Source organism: Heptranchias perlo, chromosome 4, assembly GCF_035084215.1.
Source record: "Heptranchias perlo isolate sHepPer1 chromosome 4, sHepPer1.hap1, whole genome shotgun sequence".
Classification (NCBI taxonomy): Eukaryota; Metazoa; Chordata; class Chondrichthyes; order Hexanchiformes; family Hexanchidae; genus Heptranchias; species Heptranchias perlo.
This window is the reverse complement of record NC_090328.1, coordinates 10,870,434-10,893,374: the sequence shown is the minus strand read 5'-3', so window position 1 is coordinate 10,893,374 and position 22,941 is coordinate 10,870,434. Positions and strand designations below refer to the sequence as shown.

General features: G+C 42.0%; 1 protein-coding gene across 5 annotated transcripts in view; it reads right to left on the bottom strand.

The window, feature by feature from the left end:
* clcn3 (chloride channel 3) overlaps window positions 1–22,941 on the bottom strand; it is a 154,301-nt gene that overhangs the window by 113,794 nt on the left and 17,566 nt on the right. For 2 of the 5 annotated variants that reach the window (XM_067982472.1, XM_067982476.1), the window contains exon 1: window positions 2,485–2,664. The exons of the other annotated variants lie outside the window; for them this stretch is intronic. In XM_067982472.1, coding sequence (XP_067838573.1) covers window positions 2,485–2,566 — 82 coding nt within the window. In that variant the 5' untranslated portion in view covers window positions 2,567–2,664. Of the gene's footprint in view, window positions 1–2,484; window positions 2,665–22,941 lie in introns of those variants that run through there. 5 annotated transcript variants of the gene reach the window in all.

Sequence of the window (22,941 nt, the reverse complement as noted above, 5' to 3'; positions counted from 1 at the left end):
ATGTGCGGAGGTACTGGCCATAACCTTCCAAACATCCTTAGATATGGGGGTGGTGCCAGAGGACTGGAGAACTGCAGATGTTACACCTTTGTACAAAAAAGGGTGTAAGGATAAACCCAGCAACTACAGGCCAGTCAGTTTAACCTCTGTGGTGGGGAAACTTTTAGAAACAATAATCCGGGACAGAAATAACAGTTACTTGGACGAGTGTGGATTGATCAGGGAAAGCCAGCAAGGATTTGTTAAAGGCAAATCTCGTTTAATAGAGTCTTTTGATGAGGTAACAGAGAGGGTAGATAAGGGCAATGCGGTTGAAGTGGTGTACATGGACTTGAAAAGAGCATTTGATAAAGTGCCGCATAACAAACTTGTCATCAAGATTGAAGCTCACGGAATAAAGGGAGCAGTCGCAGCATGGATACAAAATTGGCTAAGTAACAGGAAGCAGAGTGCAGTGGTGAACGGTTGCTTTTCGGGCTGGAGGGAGGTGTACAGTGGTGTTCCCCAGGGGTCGGTGCTGGGACCACTGCTTTTCTTGATATATATTAATGACTTGGACTTGGGTGTACAGGGCACAATTTCCAAATCTGCAGATGACACAAAACTTGGAAGGGTAGTGTCCAGTGTGGAGGGTAGTAATAGACTCCAAGAGGATATAGACAGGCTGGTGAAATGAACAGACAAATGGCATGTGAAATTTAACACAGAAAAATGCGAAGTGATACATTTCGGTTGGAAGAATGAGGAGAGGCAATATAAGCTTGAGGGCACAATTCTAAAAGGGGTACTCTTACACAAATCGTTGAAGGTGGCAGGGCAGGTTGAGAAAGCAGTTGAGAAAGCATATGGAATCCTGGGCTTTATAAATAGAGGCAGAGTACAAAAGCAAGAAAGTCATGATGAACCTTTATAAAACACTGGTTCGACCACAATGGAGTACTGTGTCCAGTTCTGGGCACCCACTTTCGGAAAGACGTGAAGGCCTTAGAGAGGATGCAAAAGAGATTTACTAGAATGATTCTAGGGATGAGGACTTTAGTGACGTGGGTAGACTGGAGAAGCTGGGGTTGCTCCCTTTACAACGGAGAAGATTGAGCGGAGATTTGATAGAAATATTTAAAATCATGACAGGTCTCGACAGAATACGTATAGAGAGAAACTGTTCCCATTGGCGAAAGGGTCAAGAACCAGAGGACATAGATTTAAGGTGATTGGCAAAAGAACCAAAGGTGACATGAGCATAACTTTTTTTTTAAAACACAGCAAGTGGTTAGGATCTGGAATGCACTGCCCGAGGGGGTGGTTGAGGCAGATTCAATCGTGGCTTTCAAAAGGGAACTGGATAAGTGCTTGAAGGGAAAAAATCTGCAGGGCTACGGGGATAGGGCGGGGTAATGGGGCTAGCTGGATTGTTCTTGCATCGAGCTGGCACGGATTCGATGGGCCGAATGGTCTCCATCTATGCTGTAACCTTTCGATGCTTCTGTGATATGCAATTAGAGTACTTAAACACCTAAATTACACCACATTATTTATGGAACAGAAAATATGGTCCACGAGCATATGCTCCAGGAACAAAGCCACATATGTAAAAAGAAGACAATAATATGAGATGCCAAGATCTGAAATTTAACAATACATCATATGTCTTGAACTGTACTTGCAGATTTTAAATCACCACACACTGCTAACAAGGCCTGCGTCATTTTTACCAGCGCAGTGCTGAATTAGCCCTACACAAAGACACAACCCCAGGCTCCTAAGAATGATATCGCTTATGCTGCATTATCAGAAGAATTAGCAGAGATAAAAGCAGCCGACTCTAGTAAGCACACCTTACACTGCAAGTATGACTTAAAACAAATTCTTAAACTCTGGACTGAAACCAAGCTTCCTGAAGTGGGGGAGGGGGGCGGAAGGGAAAGACTCTGAGCTACAGTGCTGAGATTAATATGTAACACTGGATTTCTTTGTGGAACCATTTTAGTCCAGTAATTAAAATGCCTGGCACTGAATGCAACTCAAAACAATAGCACATTAATAATATGAACAGGATATACACCATAGGGAACCTTTATAGAAATCCTTATAAATATACATATTACAGTGAAAAGTCCTATCTTATCTAATAAATTTCATTTCGAGGTTTCATTTCAGGTGGAAGCGTTTAAGAATAAAAGCAGCATCTGTCTGCCTGAGCTCCAGTACAGATGGTGTCACTAACTGACAACGTGATCTATTGGGAATAAACAATTCATGCAAAAAAAAATGGCAATACCTAGAAGCAAGAAGGCAAAGGAACTCGAAAATGATTCCAACTGCAGAATAAAAATAGCAAAGCCATCAAAATGGGTCAGTAAAACAGAAAGGACCATCGAGTCTGGCTGATTCTTCAAAAAAAGCTGTCATATATTCTACCTGCCTAGAACACTTTCCCTCATTTACAAAATCCTAATGATAAACAGCCATGGCAATAGAACTCACCCCTTCTATGCAGTTCTTGCAAAGGAATGCAGTTTCGACCACCACCATCATAAGGTAAGTAAGGATCAGAAGGCATATCCATGAGGTAACAAGGAAGCAAGCAAGTATGCTGCACTGAAAATCTATTACATTATCCTCTCAACCTGCAGTCAGGAGAGCTGCCATGTTTGCTCAGGAAAGCAGACTGTGTGTGGTGTATGTTTGTGCAGCAGCTTGGGTCCTTCGATAGGCTATGATGTAAGCAACAGGAAATTGCTCCTGTCATGTTGCTACTGGTTACCAGTTCGCTGATCGCAGAAGCTTAACAGCAGAGTAAATGCGCTGTCATCTAATATTTTTGAAGGTGAGAGTTCTTATTTAGGCAGATTGCATTGTCCAAAATTTGGGAAAACTACTGTTGTTCTATTGTCATAGACTAAATTACTAAATACACAATAAATTTTTGTTCAACTCACATTTTCATTATACATTTACCTATATAAACTTACAAGATAGAAAGAAAGTGAGTGAGAGAGAAACAAACAAACAAACAAACAAAGAGAAAAAGAGAAAGAATGAGAGAAAGAGCAAGAGAGCAGGATAATGAGAAAGAGAGAAAGAAATAAATTGCATTTGAATAGAATTTTCTAACACACCTCAATATGTCCTAAAGTGTTTCACAACCAACAAATGGCAAAGCAAACTACTGTTATGTGGGCAAAAGCAGCAGCTATTTTGCAGATAGCAAGGTCTCATTAAAAAAAAGCCCAGAGACGAGTGACCAGTTAATCTAGTGGCATTGGTTGAATGAAGAATGTTGGCCAGGACACCTGAAGAACTCTGTGCTCTTTGTCAAAAAGTACTACAGGACCTTTAATATCCACTTGTTCGGGCAGACTGGATCGCAGTTTAACCTCATCCAAAGGACTGCACTTCAACAACGCAGCACTCCCACCGGAATGCACCGAAGTGTCTGCCTACATTATGCTCTCAAGTCCTAAAGCAGGGCTTAAACCCACAACCTACCAGCATTAATTATTTTTCTTATTTTAGAAAGAGGCATCGGACTTGAGCACATAATCTAGGCCGACACTACAGTGCAGCAAGAAGCATGTGCTGCTTTGTCACGGTTCTATCCTCTGGGCGAGATAATAATTAAGTATTTACAAGTTCAGGCATTGAGGTGTTCAACTGAAGTAAAGGTAAATATTTAAATATCACTATGTGGTAGCCTGAAGGTGAGAAGCTGTGGCCCAGGGTGTATGTGGAAGGACATGTGTGGTGCCCATCTAATATTGGTTAGGGAATTTATTCAAGTCGTTATGCCAACTCCCAAATCCAAACCCAAATGTCTCTGCCATCTAGCCCTGCCTCTGTTATATCCCTGCTCTTCACTCCACCCTGACTCCTGACCTCAACCATAAAAATACACCAACCCAAGCAGGGAATTGTGCTTGAAAAGGAGCACAGATCAGACAATTAGCACTGCAAGATTGACCCTTCAGATTTCCAAAAATTTTGCTAAACAAATTGGTAACATTTTCATTCAACTAGATAGAATTGGGAGTTGTATCAAGTTTTCTTTCAAAACAAAATGCAAATTTAAATATGCTCCCTGTTCCTCTCAAGGGCCAAGTTTTGAAATACACTTAAAATATATAATTCAGGAACATATTGCCAATTCCAGTGGGTCCTGCGTCCCTCCCAGTCAGCTGGAGTGACAAATGCATAGACAACTTACTGCACCTATCATGGTGCCATTCATTTGCCTAAATAAAACTGAATCAGTATTGGAACACACAACTGCTGTCCGCTCGGTCTTCCCATTTATTTGCAAGGATGTCAGTGGTAGAATCACTCTATTCTACAACAAATTGCATTTTTGCAGAGCTTTTACGTAGAAAAACATCCCAAGGTGTTTCAGAGGTGGAATCAAAAAAATGAACAGAGTCAAAGAAGGAGATGATGACCAAAAGCTTGGTCAAAGAGGTGGGTTTTCGGAGGATCGTAAAGGAGAGGGAGGTAGAGAGGCAGAATGGCTTCAGCTAATTTCAGAGCATGGGGCCGAGGGAACTTAAGGCATAGTTTCCAATGGAGTGAAAGGGGGAAATGCAGCAGAGCCAGAGTCCCTGGGAAAGGGGGGGGGGGGCAGGAGGGGAGGGGTGGAGTTGTAGGGCAGGAGGAAGTTACGGAGATGAGGGCAAGGCCATCAAGGGTTTGAAACATAAGAAATTATAAACGTGAAGTGATGGAAGACTGGGAGCCAATGTTGGTCAATGAGGAGCAGGATGATGGGTGAGCAGACTTGGTGCAGGATAGGATTCAGGCAGTTGAATTTTAGATGAGCTGAAGTCGACAGAGCATGAAGGATAGCCAGCAGAACATTGGAATAGTCAACTCTGGAGGTGACAAAGGCATGGGTTCTAAATGGTCATTCTTATATGTTGCAAAACAGCAGGAAAAGTGCAAAGCAGCTTCAATCTGAATGGAGTCAATCCACTGTCCTGATGTAAAATGGCAACAGAAAATGCAGGATGGCCAGCATCTGGACAAGAAATATAGGTTGCTTCAGGCAGAACCCTGCATTAAAACAGGGCACCTTCCACCCAAAAGGATAAGCTTTCTTTTTCTAAAGCAGACTGACCTGCTACATATTTCCAGTGCTTTCCAGTTTCATTTTGTATTTTTTCCTTTTAATTTCTGTTGTACTTATGTGTCTGCTATTTTGCTGTAAATATATAAACCAGCACCCAAACAAATGCATAACCTTCATGAAAAATTAAAAAGGATCAGAATTTTGCCCTTACTTTAAACCAGTGAACCCTCGTGTCCCTACCATTATGCTTATTAGGACCATCCACTATACAAGAGCATATAGAATCATAGAAAGGTTACAGCATGGAAGGAGGCCATTTGGCCCATCGAGTCCGTGCAGGCTCTGTGCAAGAGCAATCCAGCTAGTCCCACTCCCCCGTCCTTTCCCCGTAACCCTGCAATTTTTTTCCTTTCAAGTACATATCCAGTTCCCTCTGAAAGGCCATAATTGAATCTGCCTCCACCGACCTCTCGGGCAGTGCATTCCAGATCCTAACAACTCGCTGTGTAAAAAAGTTTTTCCTCATGTCACCTTGGGTTCTTTTGGTAATCACCTTAAAGCTATGTCCTCTCGTCCTTGACCCTTCCGCCAATGGGAACAGTTTCTCTCTATCTACTCTGACTGGACCCTTCATTATTTTGAACACCTCGATCAAATCTCCTTGCAACCGCCTCTGTTTCAAGGAGAACAATCCCAGCTTCTCCAATCTATCCACGTAACTGAAATCCCTCATCCTTGGAGTCATTCCAGTAAATCTCTTCTGCACCCTTTCGAAGGCCTTCACATCTTTCCTGAAGTGCGGTGCCCAGAACTGGACACAACATTCCAGTTGTGGCCGAACCAGTGTTTTATAAAGGTTCATCATGACTTCCATACTTTTGTACTCTATGCCTCTATTTATAAAGCCCAGAATCCCGTATGCTTTTTTAACCACTTTCTCATAACAATCCTCTCCTTTAGAAATGCCAAATAATAGGAATAGAAATAGTCAAGGCCACCTTCGTGGTACACACCCAATATCCATGTGAAACTAACATTTGATATGATCACTCACTGTCAACAGCTGTTACGAACAATCAATATCTGCAAACGCTGAACACAACAAAACACAGTGTCTCTACTAAGACATGATGTGGAGATGCCGGTGATGGACTGGGGTTGACAATTGTAAACAATTTTACAACACCAAGTTATAGTCCAGCAATTTTATTTTAAATTCACAAGCTTTCGGAGGCTTCCCCCTTCCTCAGGTGAACGATGTTCACCTGAGGAAGGGGGAAGCCTCCGAAAGCTTGTGAATTTAAAATAAAATTGCTGGACTATAACTTGGTGTTGTAAAATTGTCTACTAAGACAGACAGAAGAAGCAACTTCAATAAATAGATCTAGATGAAAGCACACCTCACACTGTATATCACAGGAAGCTTATGATGCCCTTCATCCTTAGTCTGGCTGAAAAAGCGACAACTGAGGCCAGTCAACTACAGATTTCTATAGTATGGGAATGGAGCCTCTCACTTCTGATTTTTCAAGTTAAAAATTCTGTCCAAATGAATTTTCGACTGCTACCAATAGTTACGTTTTCATGTACAGTGGAACCTCTACAATTTTCACAGGACAAAGACTAAGACAACATATGATTTTTTTTTTAATTCATTCATGGCATGTGGGCGTCGCTGACGATGCCGGCATTTATTGCCCATCCCTAATTGCCCTCGAGAAAGTGGTGGTGAGCCGCCTTCTTGAACCGCTGCAGCTCGTGTGGTGAAGGTTCTCCCACAGTGCTGTTAGGAAGGGAGTTCCAGGATTTTGACCCAGCGACGATGAAGGAACGACGATATATTTCCAAGTCGGGATGGTGTGTGACTTGGAGGGGAACGTGCAGGTGGTGTTGTTCCTATGTACCTGCTGCCCTTGTCCTTCTAGGTGATAGAGGTCGAGGGTTTGGGAGGTGCTGTCGAAGAAGCCTTGGCGAGTTGCTGCAGTACATCCTGTGGATGGTACACACTGTAGCCACTGTGCGCCAGTGAAGGGGGTGAATGTTTAGGGTGCCAATCAAGCGGGCTGCTTTGTCCTGGATGGTGTTGAGCTTCTTGAGTGTTGTTGGAGCTGCACTCATCCAGGCAAGTGGAGAGGATTCCATCACACTCCTGACCTGTGCCTTGTAGATGGTAGAAAGTCTTTGGGGAGTCAGGAGGTGAGTCACTTGCTGCAGAATACCCAGCCTCTGACCTGCTCTTGTAGCCACAGTATTTATTTGGCTGGTCCAGTTAAGTTTCTGGTCAATGGTGACCCCCAGAATGTTGATGGTGGGGGATTCGGCAATGCTAATGCCGTTGAACGTTAAGGGGAGGTGGTTAGACTCTCTCTTGTTGGAGATGGCCATTGCCCGGCACTTGTCTGGTGCGAATGTTACTTGCCACTTATCAGCCCAAGCCTGGATGTTGTCCAGGTCTTGCTGCATGCGGGCACGGACTGCTTCATTATCTGAGGGGTTGCGAATGGAACTGAACACTCTGCAATCATCAGCGAACATCTCCATTTCTGACCTTATGATGGAGGGAAGGTTACTGATGAAGCAGCTGAAGATGGCTGGGCCTGGGACACTACCCTGAGGAACTCCTGCAGCAATGTCCTGGGGCTGAGATGATTGGCCTCCAACACCACTACCATCTTCCTTTGCATATGTACATAATGCTTTGTTTGTATTCAGATCACATCTTCTACTGGCGAATAAAACAATTAGTTTTTTTTAAAAAGTCACTCAGGATGTGGGCGTCGCTGACAATGCCAGCATTTATTGCCCATTCCCAGAGATACAACTGAATGGCATGCGAGGTCACTTTAGAGGGCAGCTAAGCTTCAATCACATTGGTGTGGGACTGAAGTCACATATAGACCAGACCGGGTAATGACAGCAGGTTTCCTTCCTTAAAGGACGTTAGTGAACCAGTTGGGTTTTTACGACAATCCAACAGCTTCATGGTCACTTTTACTGATGCCAGCTTTTCATTTCCAGATTGTTTTTTAAAACTGAATTCAAATTGTCAAATGGTCATGCTGGGATTTGAACTCATTCCCTGGATTAGTCAAATCCTCTGGATTACTAAGCTCAGTAACATAATCACTGCACTATTGCACCCATTATTTTTTTTTGTTACATGTATTGCACTCCTCTTCACTTCCATGTGCCATACATGCAGGTCCAAAATTTAGGAACTCACAATTATCCACCAATTTCCATTATCTACTTGAGAGGCTGACCATTATAACAGAAATTGGAAGTTCCCCTCAAGTCTAATTTTATGTTTTGTTTGCTCTGAAGTAATTAGAAAAACTTAACATTTTTAAAAATACTAATTCCACCAGGTTGGGCACAACCTACTTAAATAAATCCCCTAAACCAATATTAGGATGGGCACCATATATGTCCTTCCAATGGCCAAACCATTGACTTTCTCCAGTCTCTTTGTTGAAGTTACATCAGAGCTCAACAAAACAACCCGCATTTATACAGCATGCACAAAATCATGCCAAAACATTCTTCACTTGTACAGTTTTCTAGAGGGAAAGGATATTTGTGCATTTTCATGTACAACTAGTAGATCTCCTGTGGTTTTGCTCACAGTAGGTCAGAGGTTTTATAAGAACAGGGGTATTATGTCTAGTATTACCAGGGACAAAGATTTAATCAACATTGGGGATGGCCCTGGGATCTGGCGTACTAAGATGGAGTCAGGGTCTTAGCAGTGCTTTGAGTGGGTTTCCAAGATCAGAGAACACTGGAAGGGGGTTCCTGACACTCCAGGAACATTGGAGAGGGAGTTTCTAGGAACACTGTCATTGGTTCTACAGTCTGGAATCACTGGGAGAAGGATCCTGGAACCTAGGAGAATTGGGGAGGAAGTTCTCAAGGTCTAAGACCATTGGGGATTAGGGAGCACTGGGAATATAGTGAAGAGGTTTGTAAGCACTGAGGAGAGGTCTCGGGACACGTTTGAAGGAGGAGAAATTCTAAGGAGGGTGATCCTGATGTCCAGCAGGACTTGGAAGGTGATTTTGGACAACTGGGATCTGGAAGTGTTGGGGGGAGCAGGGTGGAGATGGAGCCAGAAAAAATGGTCCCAAACTACTGTTGGGATTTTATGAACTATCAGGCCCACAACCCATGTGATACACCACGTCAGGTACCCCGACAGACATTTTTCTTATGACTAGCCAGTTCCTATTTTTGTGTTCTTGCCTTTGTGCACTTGCATGTAAATTTTCTGCTTGCTAAAATTACTAGTTAGAAAATAATAGGGTGGAGGGGCTGCAATTTCCTGATATCCACTCCCGATGTACACCAGCAATGCAGTGGGTTTGCTGACTTATGTAGTCTTCAATAAACATAAATTTCCATAAAAAAAACAATAACAACCTAAAATAACAATGAAAGTTCATTGTTAATTTAGTTTGAGTTTTTGACATAAAAATATCATTAAGCTTCAAAAATGGTTGAGTTTTGTTTTCAAACTGAATTTACATGACCAAAAGTAGCGATTGACCAAAAAAAATCCATTCTCTACAAAGAATCTTGTTTTTCTTTTCTAACCAGCAACAAAAACCACAACCAGCTTATTTATTATTCCCACTGCTGCCTCTTACATGCTAACAGCGGTTCCCATTCATGTATGCTGCTACTGTTTTACTGAGAATAATAGAAAAGCACAACTGTAATATGGGTATTTCAATTCATCACTTGTTGGAAATAAAAGCTTTGAGCGTTCAATCTCAAGTTCTGTTCAAGGTTTTCTCAAAGAATGGTACAATTTTCATGAGTATGAGTTTCACATACACACATCTTTGAAGGTGGCAGGACAAGTTGATAAGGTTATTAAAGAAGCATATGGGATCCTTGGCTTTATAAATAGAGGTATAGAATACAAAAGCAAGAAAGTCATACTAAAACTTCATAAATCACTGGTTGAGCCCCAGCTGGAGTACTGTGTCCAATTCTGGGCACCACTTTAGGAATGATGTCAAGGTCTTGGAGAGGATGCGGAGGAGATTTACTAGAATACCACCAGGGATGAGGGACTTCAGTTATGTGGAGAGACTAGAAAAGCTGGTATTCAGCTTCCTAGAGCAGAGAGAGTGTTAAGGGGAGAATTAATAGAGGTGTTCAAAATTATGAAGGGTTTTGATAAGACTAAGTAAGGAGAAACTGTTTCCACTGGCAGGTGGGTCAGTAACCAGGGGACAGAGATTTAAAGTAATTGGCAAAAGAACCAGAGTGGAGATGAAGAGGGATTTTGTTACACAGTGAGTTGTTACAAAAGGGAATGCATTGCCTGAAAGGGTGGTGGAAGCAGATTCAATAGTAACTTTCAAAAGGGAATTGGATAAATACTTGAAAAGGAAAAAAATTGCAGGGCTATGGCAAAAAGGCAGGGAAGGGAGACTAATTGGCTAGCTCTTTCAAAGAGCTGGCACAGGCACAATGGGCTGAATGGCCTCCTTTTGTGCTGTATGATACTATATGTTGCATTTAGTATTGGAAAATTATGCTAAAAATAGATGGAACTCTGTCTGGTTTTCAAATTCAACACTCTTGCATCTTCCAGCTCTATCACCCCATTTAGTAGGTCCATGGGTGCTGGAGCCTACAAATATGAAAAATATTGCGCCACCTCCTCTGTCATTACTTTCCTCCCGCAACCTGCTCACAGCCCCTCCCTCTTCAAACTTACACTGCCCACTCTAAGGGTAAATTAAATTTAAAACAAAACAGCAGACTAGGTATGTCCATGTATACGTTGTATGCCTAGCACCTACGCAATTTCTAAGATGTCATTTTTCTTCTAAACCTCATTCTTAAGTCATCCCATGCACAGCAGGCTGCTAGAAAAAATTAAGAGGAGGCCGTTAAGTACATAGGTTTCAGGAGTGAAGGCTGCAGGCATGTTCAGCAATGGTGTGTATCTGACTGTATTACAAAATACTGCACATTGTTGATATACAAGAGAGCCTGTGTAAGCGATATATAATTAAAATTCCCTTCACAGAAAGGGAGTTTGTACTAAACACCATGAAAGACAGCAATGCCCCTTTTCCCTGAGGGAAAAAAAACCTCAATTGCGCTACGAGTCTGTTTATGATGGCCTCTGTTCTACAACAGCAGGCTTTGTAAGATCTGCTGGCTAAGGCACCAGAGCAGCTCCTCTTAGTGGAGGGATGGACTTCAAACAGCCAACCCACAGCAACACAGAGCACAGTAAAGGATTAAATAATCAAGGAACTAATTTAAACCAGTGGATGGCAGCTCAGAGAGAAAGATAACAGCTTGAGTGGCAGGACAGCTTGGAGCTGGTTGAAACAACTGTGCAAAAAGGAGAATAATCCACTTACAAAAGGCAGGAAGGTGTCAGGACCTAAAGACAAGAGAGCAAAGTGATCTCTATTCCTGACTTTCCCGAGCGAACTTGCTCTTTGATTGGTTAAGGTTCAACCAACTAAGGTCAGAGAGCATGCTATGCAAAGGTCCTTCTTAATCTCAGTAAATGTTCAAAGACGTGGCAACTGAAAGAATCAAAGAAATTGGAGGACCAAAGGAGCCCATGTCACCCATTGCACCTATGTAGTACAGCCTGTGTGAAAAAAATTATTCTTCCTTCGTTCTTCCAGCGATAATACTGAGTCTACGCCCACTTTGTACCAATTCACCAGCCAATGGAAACAATCTTTCACTATTTACTCTCTCAAAATCTCTCAGGATTTTCAAAACCGATATTGGACCTGCTGCAAACAATACTGCAACTGCAGCCTAACTGATGTCCTATACAAATTCAAAGTCACTTTCTTGCTAGTTTATTCAATGGCCTTGTATGTAAAACCATTTCCCTTTTTGTGGCCTTTCCACCTGCATTCCCACCTTTGAAGATCAATGTATCTGCACCCCTAGATCTTTCTGTCCCACCACTCTTGAGTTTCACCATTTAGGGTAGTGTTGTCTGTTAAATATTGCTGACTAGCCACAGGTGCAGCTACGGTGACTACATTTTATCTACATGCACTAATCTTAGTAGAAAACACATTCCATGCACTCACACAATGCAAATAAATGTACTTCACCTGTGTATGTTTATGTAACAAACATTTACCACTCTTCAGTAACCAAGGAAGTAAAGCGCTCGCAACAATCAAAAACACACACTGCTTTTTGTCTTACCATTTTACCAACAAATGCACAAAAAGGTTAAAGTTGACATGCATTCACCGTGCCAATGAGTATTGAGATCACATGCCCAACGACATTGTCTATTGCTCATTTGTTATTTACTAATCAGGAATGCAATTAGCCACGTAGTTAATGGCTAACGTATTAGACAACTCTGATTTAGGATATACTTACCTTTCTTACATTTTTAAACGAAAGTGAGCAAGGAACATCATTGCGTACTGGACATACCTGCTACAGAACAACCTAAATCTTATCCTACTCCTGCCTTTTTGCATATCCATATCAAAGTCAGACCATTTTCTCACACATCTATTGGTACAAAAGCTTCACCATAATACTTGTCATCTCTAAGTTGTCAGCAGACTAAGAGATTAAGATATGGTGAGCCCGCTCAATGGTTAAGTCGACCACAAGCGCAGCAGTAGTGTGTGGAATCTCATGAAGGCGATTATGTGTCTGCCTTCCTGCCAATTCTGCAATGTCAAAAATTCAGACGGTCCTCCTTTGGAGCACTGTCAAGCAAAGCTGCCCAACTGAGCAGATAATCAGCTTTCTGCTTCGAGATCACAAAACAACCATTGTCCTCAAAATTATAGAAATTCTAACATTAAAGATCACAAATTTCAATGGGAAAATAATATTACTTTTTAACCCTGGCCTCTTAGCTACAAATCAGACAATTAGCTTACTCATTGAATCTAAAGGTCATTTACAGGTCATGCTTAAAACTAGACCCTGAACAGCATTTAGAAATATTGAAAAACAAGTCTGGATTTTCTATGTTTTAAAATGCAGCAATCCTTCACAATTCAGTTTAAAAAGTGGCATTCAGCCATACTCACTGAGCATTTTAAACGAGGCCTTGAAAAAAAAAGCTATGCTGCCGATATCTACACATTTCAAGTAACTTGGACGCTCTATGAAAAACTGGCTCAAAAACCTATCACAATGCAGGCACTGCAAAAAATAAGTGGTGCAAGGGACTCCCCCAGTGGCTGAGTGAATAACTGCAGCACAGATCACTGGGTTTTATACTGGTTTAAGATGATCTTAAGAGGTGCTGCAAGTGGCTTCCTGTCCTCAGGTTATGAAGGTTAAGAAAAATTCTGCCAGTTTCCCTTTCTGATCACTATTGAGTGACCTCTGTTGAAAACTGCACGTATGTGGACATTAAATGAAGAGAAAGACTTGCATTTATATAGTATATCATGTTTCCGAAACATTTCAAAGTGATTCACCTACAACAGATTTTGAAATGCAGTGAATTGTTATTAGAAAATTAGGCTCGATTCCACCCCCGCATGCGTAATGGATGGCCCGACAACATTTACAATCTAGACTCGAGTATTTCGAATGGATACTAGGGTAAGGCATCAAAGAGACTCAAATGCTCCTGAAACTCTATCACAATGTAAGTCATCTCAGACAGGAGTGGAATCCGTGTTCAGTTTTTTTAGCCCAGGAATACTAAAGGTTGTACTGGTCCCCATTGCTCAGCATAAGCCAAGGATTGAATGAAGAACCTTCCTGGAACGTATGCCTCAATATCATATCACGCTTTTAATTCAACAAATTGAATAATCATTTTAAGACTGCCATGTTTTTCACCACCACAATATTTTGTTTATTCAATTTTCAGTGTTTTGTGCCATTTGTCAGCATGCTAAGTTCTTGACTTAGTTATGACCGTCACAGAAATAATTACTGTTTTAGAACAATAACAGGTACCACACAAGAGTTTACTGATCTCCGCACAAACGCGCATGCACAACAGTCCTGCATCGAGCGAGTGCTTTGTCCATCAAACTTTCAAGCATCACATTTGCTCGTCACACTTTTCGATATTCAAATTTAACATCACATTTGCTTGGCTCCAATTTTATCCTCATATTAAAGACAAATCAGTACTGAACGGTCGGCAACGTAGCAAACATGGGGAAAGAAGTTCAATAAACTTCCACTGAGGAACTACAAAGGACATGTGAAAATAAATCTACCATGAGCAGTCAGCAAAAGCAACCAATAGAAGAAAGAAGGGAGTCAATCAAATCATTCCAAATATTCTTCTGAAAATCCGTGGCTACACGACTCTGTGTTAAGAACTTGATACTGGAAATAAGGTTTATAACATTATGCAAACATTAAAAAGATAAAAATTCACAAGAAAATGGTTAAGCTTAACACAACAGCATTTTCATTGCTTGAAATTCCTTGCAACAATGTTTCATGTCGAGAAGTCCTGAGTTTATGGGAGTTTCCAGACCATCACTCTCAGCTGAACATATTATATTGAATTTACAGCACAGAAACAGGCCATTCAGCCCAATACGGTCTATGCTGGTGTTTATGCTCCACACGAGCCTCCTCCCATCCTACTTCATCTAACCCTATCAGCATATCCTTCAAGTCCTTTCTCCCTCATGTACTTATCTAGCCTCCCCTTAAATGCATCTTTGCTATTCGCTTCAGCTACTCCATGTGGTAGTATGTTCCACAGTCAAACCACTCTTTGGGTAAAGAAGTTTCTCCTGAATCCCTTCTTGGATTTATTAGTGACGATCATATATTAATGACCCCTAGTTTGGGATTCCCCCAAAAGTGGAAACATCTTCTCTATATCCACCCTATCAAATCCCTTCAGAATTTTCAAGAACTCTGTTGGTCACCCCTCAGCCTTCATTTTTTCTAGAGAAAAGAGCCACAGCCTGCTCAGTCGATCCTGATAATTTATAACTTCTCAGTTCTGGTAACATACTTGTAAATCTTTTTTGCACCCTCTCCAGTGCCTCTATATCCTTTTTGTAATATGGAGAACAGAACTGTGCACAGTATTCTGTGGTCTTGGTCTTCAAGGTGAGATTATCATTACTTATCATTTTAGCTAATAAGAACTTGATTGATATCAGAAAGTCACATCCCAGACTGCCTTGCCTTTTCTACTGAGAGATAGGAAAATTTCTTTTTATTAGTCAACTCATGATTATTTACTGTTCTCCTCTGTTGACAAAGCATCCATATTCTTCAGCTGATTATTTAGAAGATATAATTAATACCAAATATAAAGTCAGGTTTGTGGCAAACTGTATCGACTGTTTGCTTCTCCTTTTAACTTCAGAACAGAGCCAACATGAAAGCAAGCGACAGCTCTCAACATATACTTGTGCCTACAACTAAAAGTAGTTTGTCAGCAAGACCGTTACTCACGTGCTATGGTACCACCATGATACAAGGACTTCCTGGGTTAGAAATTGGTTTAGGACATTTTCCAATTTTTTCCCCTTATTTTCTACCCGTTTCTGATGCTAAAGATATAAAATGAAATAATACCCAGCAAAACAGAGAATTTAAAATCAGCAAAACTATCTTTAATGATTGTTAATGATCAGGAAGGCCTTCATGTGCAAATGATTAGTGCTGCCTTTGTTTTTGGACAGAGAGATATCTCACAAGTCATCCAAAGTGTTTTAAAAGAACAAAATAACTTCTGCCTTTCACCACCTCAGGATGTTCCAAAACACTTACAGCCAATCAAGAACTTTTGAAGTAGAACCATAGAAAAGATGCAGCACAGAAGGGGGCCATTCGGCCCATCGTGTCCGCGCCGGCTCGAAGAACAACCAGGTGCCCATTCTAATCCCACCTTCCAGCACCCGGTCCGTAGCCCTGCAGCTTACAGCGCTTTAGGTGCAGGTCCAGGTACTTTTTTAAAAAGAGGTGAGGGTCCCTGCCTCTACCACCAATTCGGGCAGTGAATTCCATACACCCACCACCCTCTGGCTAAAAAAGGTTTTTCCTCATGTCTCCTCTAATTCTTCCTCCAATCAGCTTAAATCTATGTCCTCTAGTTCTTGAACTCTCCACTAGAGGAAACAGGTACTTCCTGTCTACTCTATCTGGGTCCCTTATAATTTTGTACACCTCAATCAAGTCTCCGCTCAGCCTCCTCTGCTCCAAGTAAAACAACCCCAGTCTACCCAATCTCTCCTTGTAGCTGCAATTTTCAAGCCTTGGCAACATTCTTGTAAATCTTCTCTGCACTCTCTCCAGAGCAATTACATCCTTCCTGTAATGTGGTGACCAGAACTGCGCACAATACTCCAGCTGTGGCCTCCAGCTCCAGTGCAGTGCAATGGCAGCCAATTTGCACACAGCAAAGTCCTATAAATAGCAGATAATCTGTTTAGTGATGTTGGTTGAGACATAAATATTGGCCAGGACACGGGGGAGAACTCCCCTGTTTTTCTTTGAAATAGTGCCATGGGACCTTCGACATCCACCTGACAGAACAGAGGGGGCCTTGGTTTAACATCACATCTGTAAGATGGCATCTCAGACAGTGCAGCAATTCCTCAGTAAAGCACTGAATTGTCAAGTCTCTAAAATGGGACTTGAACCAATTCTGACTCAGAGGTGAGAATGCTATCTCTGAGTCAAGGGTGACATGTTATAAGATAGAACATTATGTTTCTCAGGAAGAAGCCAAGCCACTCCATTCAATTATAAATATTTAATTGGCAGCTCGAGAGAGGCTTATGGGACATTTTTTTTTAAAGAATTTGTTCCATTACATCTTCAAAGGATTTAAAGTTAATCATAGATAGGGGCAGGCCAGAGACTCTGTTGATCGACCAGCAGCGAGCTGTCGTGATCACAGTTTTTGACTTAACTATTCAATAAAAGTTTCTATGCCTGCGTGACAAGTCCAAGCTGTGAGCTTGCAGTTTCCCAGACCTATCATTCTCAGCTGAACAGACATAATAATTAGCAGATGACAGCTCCCAGCATGTAGCTATGTCTACAAACCCGAGATTTTTTTAAAAAATAAGATTAGCAGCAGGATTGGCCTTCACATCATGCCAGGATATATAGGAACAAGGAACATAGGAACAGGAGTAGGCCATTCAGCCCCTCGTGCCTGCTCCGCCATTTGATAAGATCACGGCTGATCTGTGATCTAACTCCATATACCTGCCTTTAGCCCATATCCCTTAATACCTCTGGTTGCCAAAAAGCTATCCATCTCAGATTTAAATTTAGCAATTGAGCTAGTATCAATTGCCGTTTGCAGAAGAGAGTTCCAAACTTCTACCACCCTTTGTGTGTAGAAATGTTTTCTAATCTCGCTCCTGAAAGGTCTGGCTCTAATTTTTAGACTGTGCCCCCTACTCCTAGAATCCCCAACCAGCGGAAATAGTTTCTCTCTATCCACTCTATCCATTCCCCTTAATATCTTATAAACTTCAATCAGATCACCCCTTAACCTTCAAAACTCTAGAGAATACAACCCCAATTTGTGTAATCTCTCCTCGTAACTTAACCCTTGAAGTCCAGGTATCATTCTAAATATAGTAGTATCATAGTGTGTTACAGTACGGAAGGAGGCCATTCGGCCCATCGTGCCCATGCCGGCTCTTTGAAAGAGCTATCTAATTAGTCCCATTCCCCTGTTCTTTCCCCATAGCCCTGTAAATTTTTTCCTTCAAGTATTTATCCAATTCCCTTTTTAAAGTTACTATTGAATCTGCTTCTACCACCTTTTCAGGCAGTGCATTCCAGATCATTACAACTCACTGCTTAAAAAAAAATGTTTGCTCATGTCACCTCTGGTTCTTTTGCCAATCCCATTAAATCTGAATCCTCTGGTTACTGACCCTTCTGCCACTGCAAACAGTTTCTCCTTATTTACTCAATCAAATCCCTTTGTGATTTTGAACACCTCTATTAAATCTCCTTTTAACCTTCCATATTCTAAGGAGAACAATCCCAGCTTCACCACTCCCTCCGCACAACTGAAGTTCCCCATTCCTGGTACCATTCTAGTAAATCTCTTATGCACCCTCTCTAAGCCCTTAACATCCTTCCTAAAGCATGTTGCCCAGAATTGGACACAATACTCCAGCTGAGGCCTAACCAGTGTTTTGTAAAGGCTCAGCATAACTTCCTTGCTTTTGTACTCTATGCCTCTATTAATAAAGCCCAGGATCCCATATGCTTTTTCAAAAGCCTTCTCAACTTGTCCTGCCACCTTCAAAGATTTATGGTCATACACCCCCAGGTCTCTCTGTTCCTGTACCCCCTTTAAAGTTGTACCATTTACTTTATATTGCCTCTACTGATTCTTCCTATCAAAATGTATCACTTCACACTTCTCTGCATTAAATTTCATCTGCCATGTGTCTGCCCATTTCACCAGTCTGTCTATGTCCTCTGAAATGTTATCTGTAAGCCATGCCTCCCTCCCCTTTTTCACCCATGTGTATTAATGGAATATTACTGTGGACAAAAACTCCCAGGTGAACCATTTCCAGGAGCAGCAGAAGTAACTGGAATTTGGTAAAGCATGAAACTTTCAGACATAGCTTTGAAAGCAAAAATAACATTTATATAATTGCTGATCTCCCACATTTGCCATCAGCAAGTACAGTAAGAGAGCCAAACACATATACAGCAGAGGAGAAAACTTATGAGTGAGGAAACACTCTGACCAGATCCATAGCCAGGAACATCCTCACATGTATACAGGGTTTCTGCCACACACCTGCTAAAGTTACAGTGGCAAAGCGGGAGCAGCTCCGACGAAATTCCCAGCCTTGATATTTTATAATGGATTAAAACAGCTACATTTCTTTTATATCTCAGAACTCAAAAACAATAAAATGATTTGTATCAACAGCAGGAAGTTCTGGGAGGGCGACACAATTATAGTGAGACTTATATAAACAGACACTCCCAAAAAACTGACACCTACAAAAAACAGACACTCATTGAGACACCCAAATAACTTACAAGGTAAAATCTACAGGAGGCACTCTGAAACCACAGACATGGAACAAATTACGAAACAGGGACAGCCTTCAATGCACCATGTCCTTTTACAACTTATAACACAGGACACAGCCTGTTGCAAAGCTGCTGTATCTGGAACGTTCACCGAGTTGGGATCGCTAGCACGTCCCCCTCGCAGCTTGCTTCCTTTTTGCCCCCAATTTCTCATGAGGTCATGGCATGTCATTAAGTGCGAGGCAGCAGCGGGATTTGGGAAAGAAACGGCTTTTGTGGAATGGGGAGCTCTTTACCCAGCATGTGTAGCAGCAGAGAAATCACTATCTCTTGGACTGAATGCTTGCACGGCTGTATCCCAAGGATTGAATGCTTGCACAGCTCTGTCCCAAGGATACAGCAGTTTCTCTACCGCTTTAGATGCTGGGTAAAGAACTACCAATTCTACTGAAATTTTTTTTTTGTTTAAAAACAGTACATACAATGACCATTTTGAAAAAGGGACACCTCCAAAAAAAGGACAGCTGATGCCAGTTCTTAAGGTGTCCGTAATTTACAGGTTTCTCTGTATTCAAGTTTGTAGAGAGGTTCGACATAAATGTCCTGAATTTATACATTAACACATCTTTTGTTAAATCTTAGCACTGTTGTCCCAATGCTTAGTAAAGGAAGGATGCAAATTAGTTTCTTAAATTTTCTATTCTTTTGGCTTTCGCTACAAGAACCCTCACCCTAAAAGTGATGAAAGTAAAAGATAAAAAAATTGCTCCCCCATACAGTTCCCACCACTTACAACATCCACATTTAAAACGGGCAGTCACTTACATCAGCCAAAAAGCGATAACCATTATCCATTTGCAATAGCATCAACTGCAAAGTTGTCGGTTATAGCATCAAATGTGCTCCGTTTATTTCGGGCAGAAACAGCTGTGTTCACTCACTAGTTTGCACCTCATTAAGGTGAACTGAATGCAAGAACAAACGTTTGTAAACAACAGCTTGTTAAAGTACACTGAAGGTAACGAAAAAGCCTTAATAAAAAGATTTCAAATATAGACCTCTGGTAAAACCTAGCTTTTTTTGTTATATTTCACTCCACTACGACGTTTACATCTGCAAGTACTCAAAATAAATTACAGTTGAAATTAAGCTGCTTCTAAATCAAGAATATATGTTTAACTGCACAAAAGCACTTTGACCTCTTACATGAAATGGATTAATTCACTTGTTGAATCAGTGCTGTTAACCCCACCAGCGAATAAAAGTTATCTGTTTTTAATTCAACGGGTCATTTTCAGTCTTTCTCTTCCTTTCGGATGGTTCTCCCTCTCTCTCTCTGTTTTGTGTTCTGGCCGTTTGTATATTCGGTGGTCCTGTAGGTAACACCTCTCTGTCTGAACACTTTGATTGCCTTGACAACGGGCAGTTGGAATGATTATCTGTAATCACCAGGTATCTCTGAATATAAATGCGAAAGGTTCAAGGATTTCCTGACATTCACCTGACGAAGGAGGAAGCCTCCGAAAGCTTGTGATTTTCAAATAAAATTGTTGGACTATAACTTGGTGTTGTAAGATTGTTTACATTTGTCAACCCCAGTCCACACATGTAATAAAGTTAGTAATGTCCAGTTACTTAAGCCATCCGAAATGTGAGCCCATCTGTTCTCAGGTACTGGCAGACATGCTGGGTTTTTTTTCAGTATTTTTGCTTTTATTGATGTTTCAGCTATAGCACACGCATGCAATGGCCGTTATACCAGAAAATGCACCCGTGCTGCAATGGCAAGTGACAGAAGATAGCACTGCCCTGCGCCGCGTTAACTGCCAGCTCCAGGATCTCGGTCGTCAGGTTACATCGGGAACCACATATAGCGGGGTAAGTCGCATTCGCAAGAACACACCTGCTATAAGTGATGGGGGCTGTATTACATGCCGAGATTTATTTATTTATTTGTGGTATTTACATAACAGTGATAAGTGAAGTGAACAAATTAATCTACTTGCAATGGTGAAGGAAAATACTATTGGGGCAATTTTCAACTGCCGGCCGTCATTTTCTCACCTGAAAAATGGACAACTGGCAGTTGAAAAATCGAGTTTGGACAGGGTTGGGGGCACCTCATCTGTCACATTGACGGCCAAGGCCCGCCTGATGCAATTTTCAGGCACAGAATCAGGAGGAGGCCATTTCGCCCCTCGAGCCTGTTCCGCCATTCAATGAGATCATGGCTGATCTGTGACATAACTCCATATACCCACCTTAGCCCCATATTAGGGGTTACGGGGAGCAGGCAGGAAATTGGACATGAATTTAGATTTGAGGTTAGGATCAGATCAGCCATGATCTTATTGAATGGCGGAGCAGGATCGAGGGGCCGATTGGCCTACTCCTGCTCCTATTTCTTATGTTCTTATGTTATTATCCCTTAATACCTTTGCTTAACAAAAATCTATCAATCTCAGATTTAAAATTAACAATTGAGCTGGCATCAACTGCCGTTTGCAGAAGAAAGTTCCAAACTTCTACCACCCTTTGCGTGTAGAAATGTTTCTTAACTTCACTCCTCAAAGTCCTGGCTCTATTTTTTAGGCTATATCCCCCAGTCCTAAACTCCCCAACCAGCGAAAATTGTTACTTTCTATCGACCCTATCAGTTCCCCTTAATATTTTGAAAACTTCAATCAAATCACCCCTTAATCATCTAAATTCAAGGGAATACAACCCTAGTTTGTGCAATCTCACCTCGTAATTTAACCCTTGGAGTCCAGGTATCATTCTAGTAAAAGGTGAGGTGAGAGGGACTGCCCTTGACATCAAGGCAGCATTTGACCAAGTGTGGCATCAAAGAGCTCCAGTAAAATTGAAGTCAATGGGAATCAGGGGGAAAACTCTCCAGTGGCTGGAGTCATACCTAACACAAAGCAAGATGGTAGCGGTTGTTGAAGGCCATTCATCTCAGTCCCAGGACATCGCTGCAGGAGTTTCTCAAGGCAGTGTCCTAGGCCCAACCAGCTTCAGCTGCTTCATCAGTCAGAAGTGGGGATGTTCGCTGATGATTGCTCAGTGTTCAGTTCCATTCACAACCCCTCAGATAATGAAGCAGTCCACGCCCGCGCGCAGCAAGACCTGGACAACATCCAGGCTTGAGCTGATAAATGGCAAGTAACATTCGTGCCAGACAATGACCATCTCCAACAACCGACAGTCTAACCACCTCCCCTTGACATTCAACGGTATTACCATCACCAAATCCTCCGCCATCAACATCTTGGGGGTCACCACTGACCAGAAACTAAACTGGACCTGACACAAATACTGTGGCTACAAGAGCAGGTCAGAGGCTGGGTAGTCTGTGGTGAGTGACTCACCTCCCGACTCCCCAAAGCCTTTCTACTATCTACAAGGCACAAGTCAGGAGCGTGATGGAATGCTCGCCTCTTGGATGGATGAGTGCAGCTCCAACATTCGAGAAGCTCGACACCATCCAGGACAAAGCAGCGCACTTGATTGGCACCTCATCCACCACCTTAAACATTCACTCCTTCCACCACCAGCACACCATGGCTGCAGTGTGGACCATCTAAGATGCACTGCAGCAACTCGCCAAGGCTTCTTCGACAGCATCTCCCAAACCCACAAACTCTACCAACTAGAAGGACAAGGGCAGGAGGCGCATGGCAACATCACCACCTGCACATTCTCCTACAAGTCGCACACCATCCTGACTTGGAAATATATCACCATTCCTGCATCGTCGCTGGGTTAAAATCCTGGAACTCCCCACCTAACAGCACTGTGGGAGAACCTTCACCATACGGACTGCAGTAGTTCAAGGCGGCAGCTCACCACCATCTTCTCAAGGGCAATAGATGCTGGCC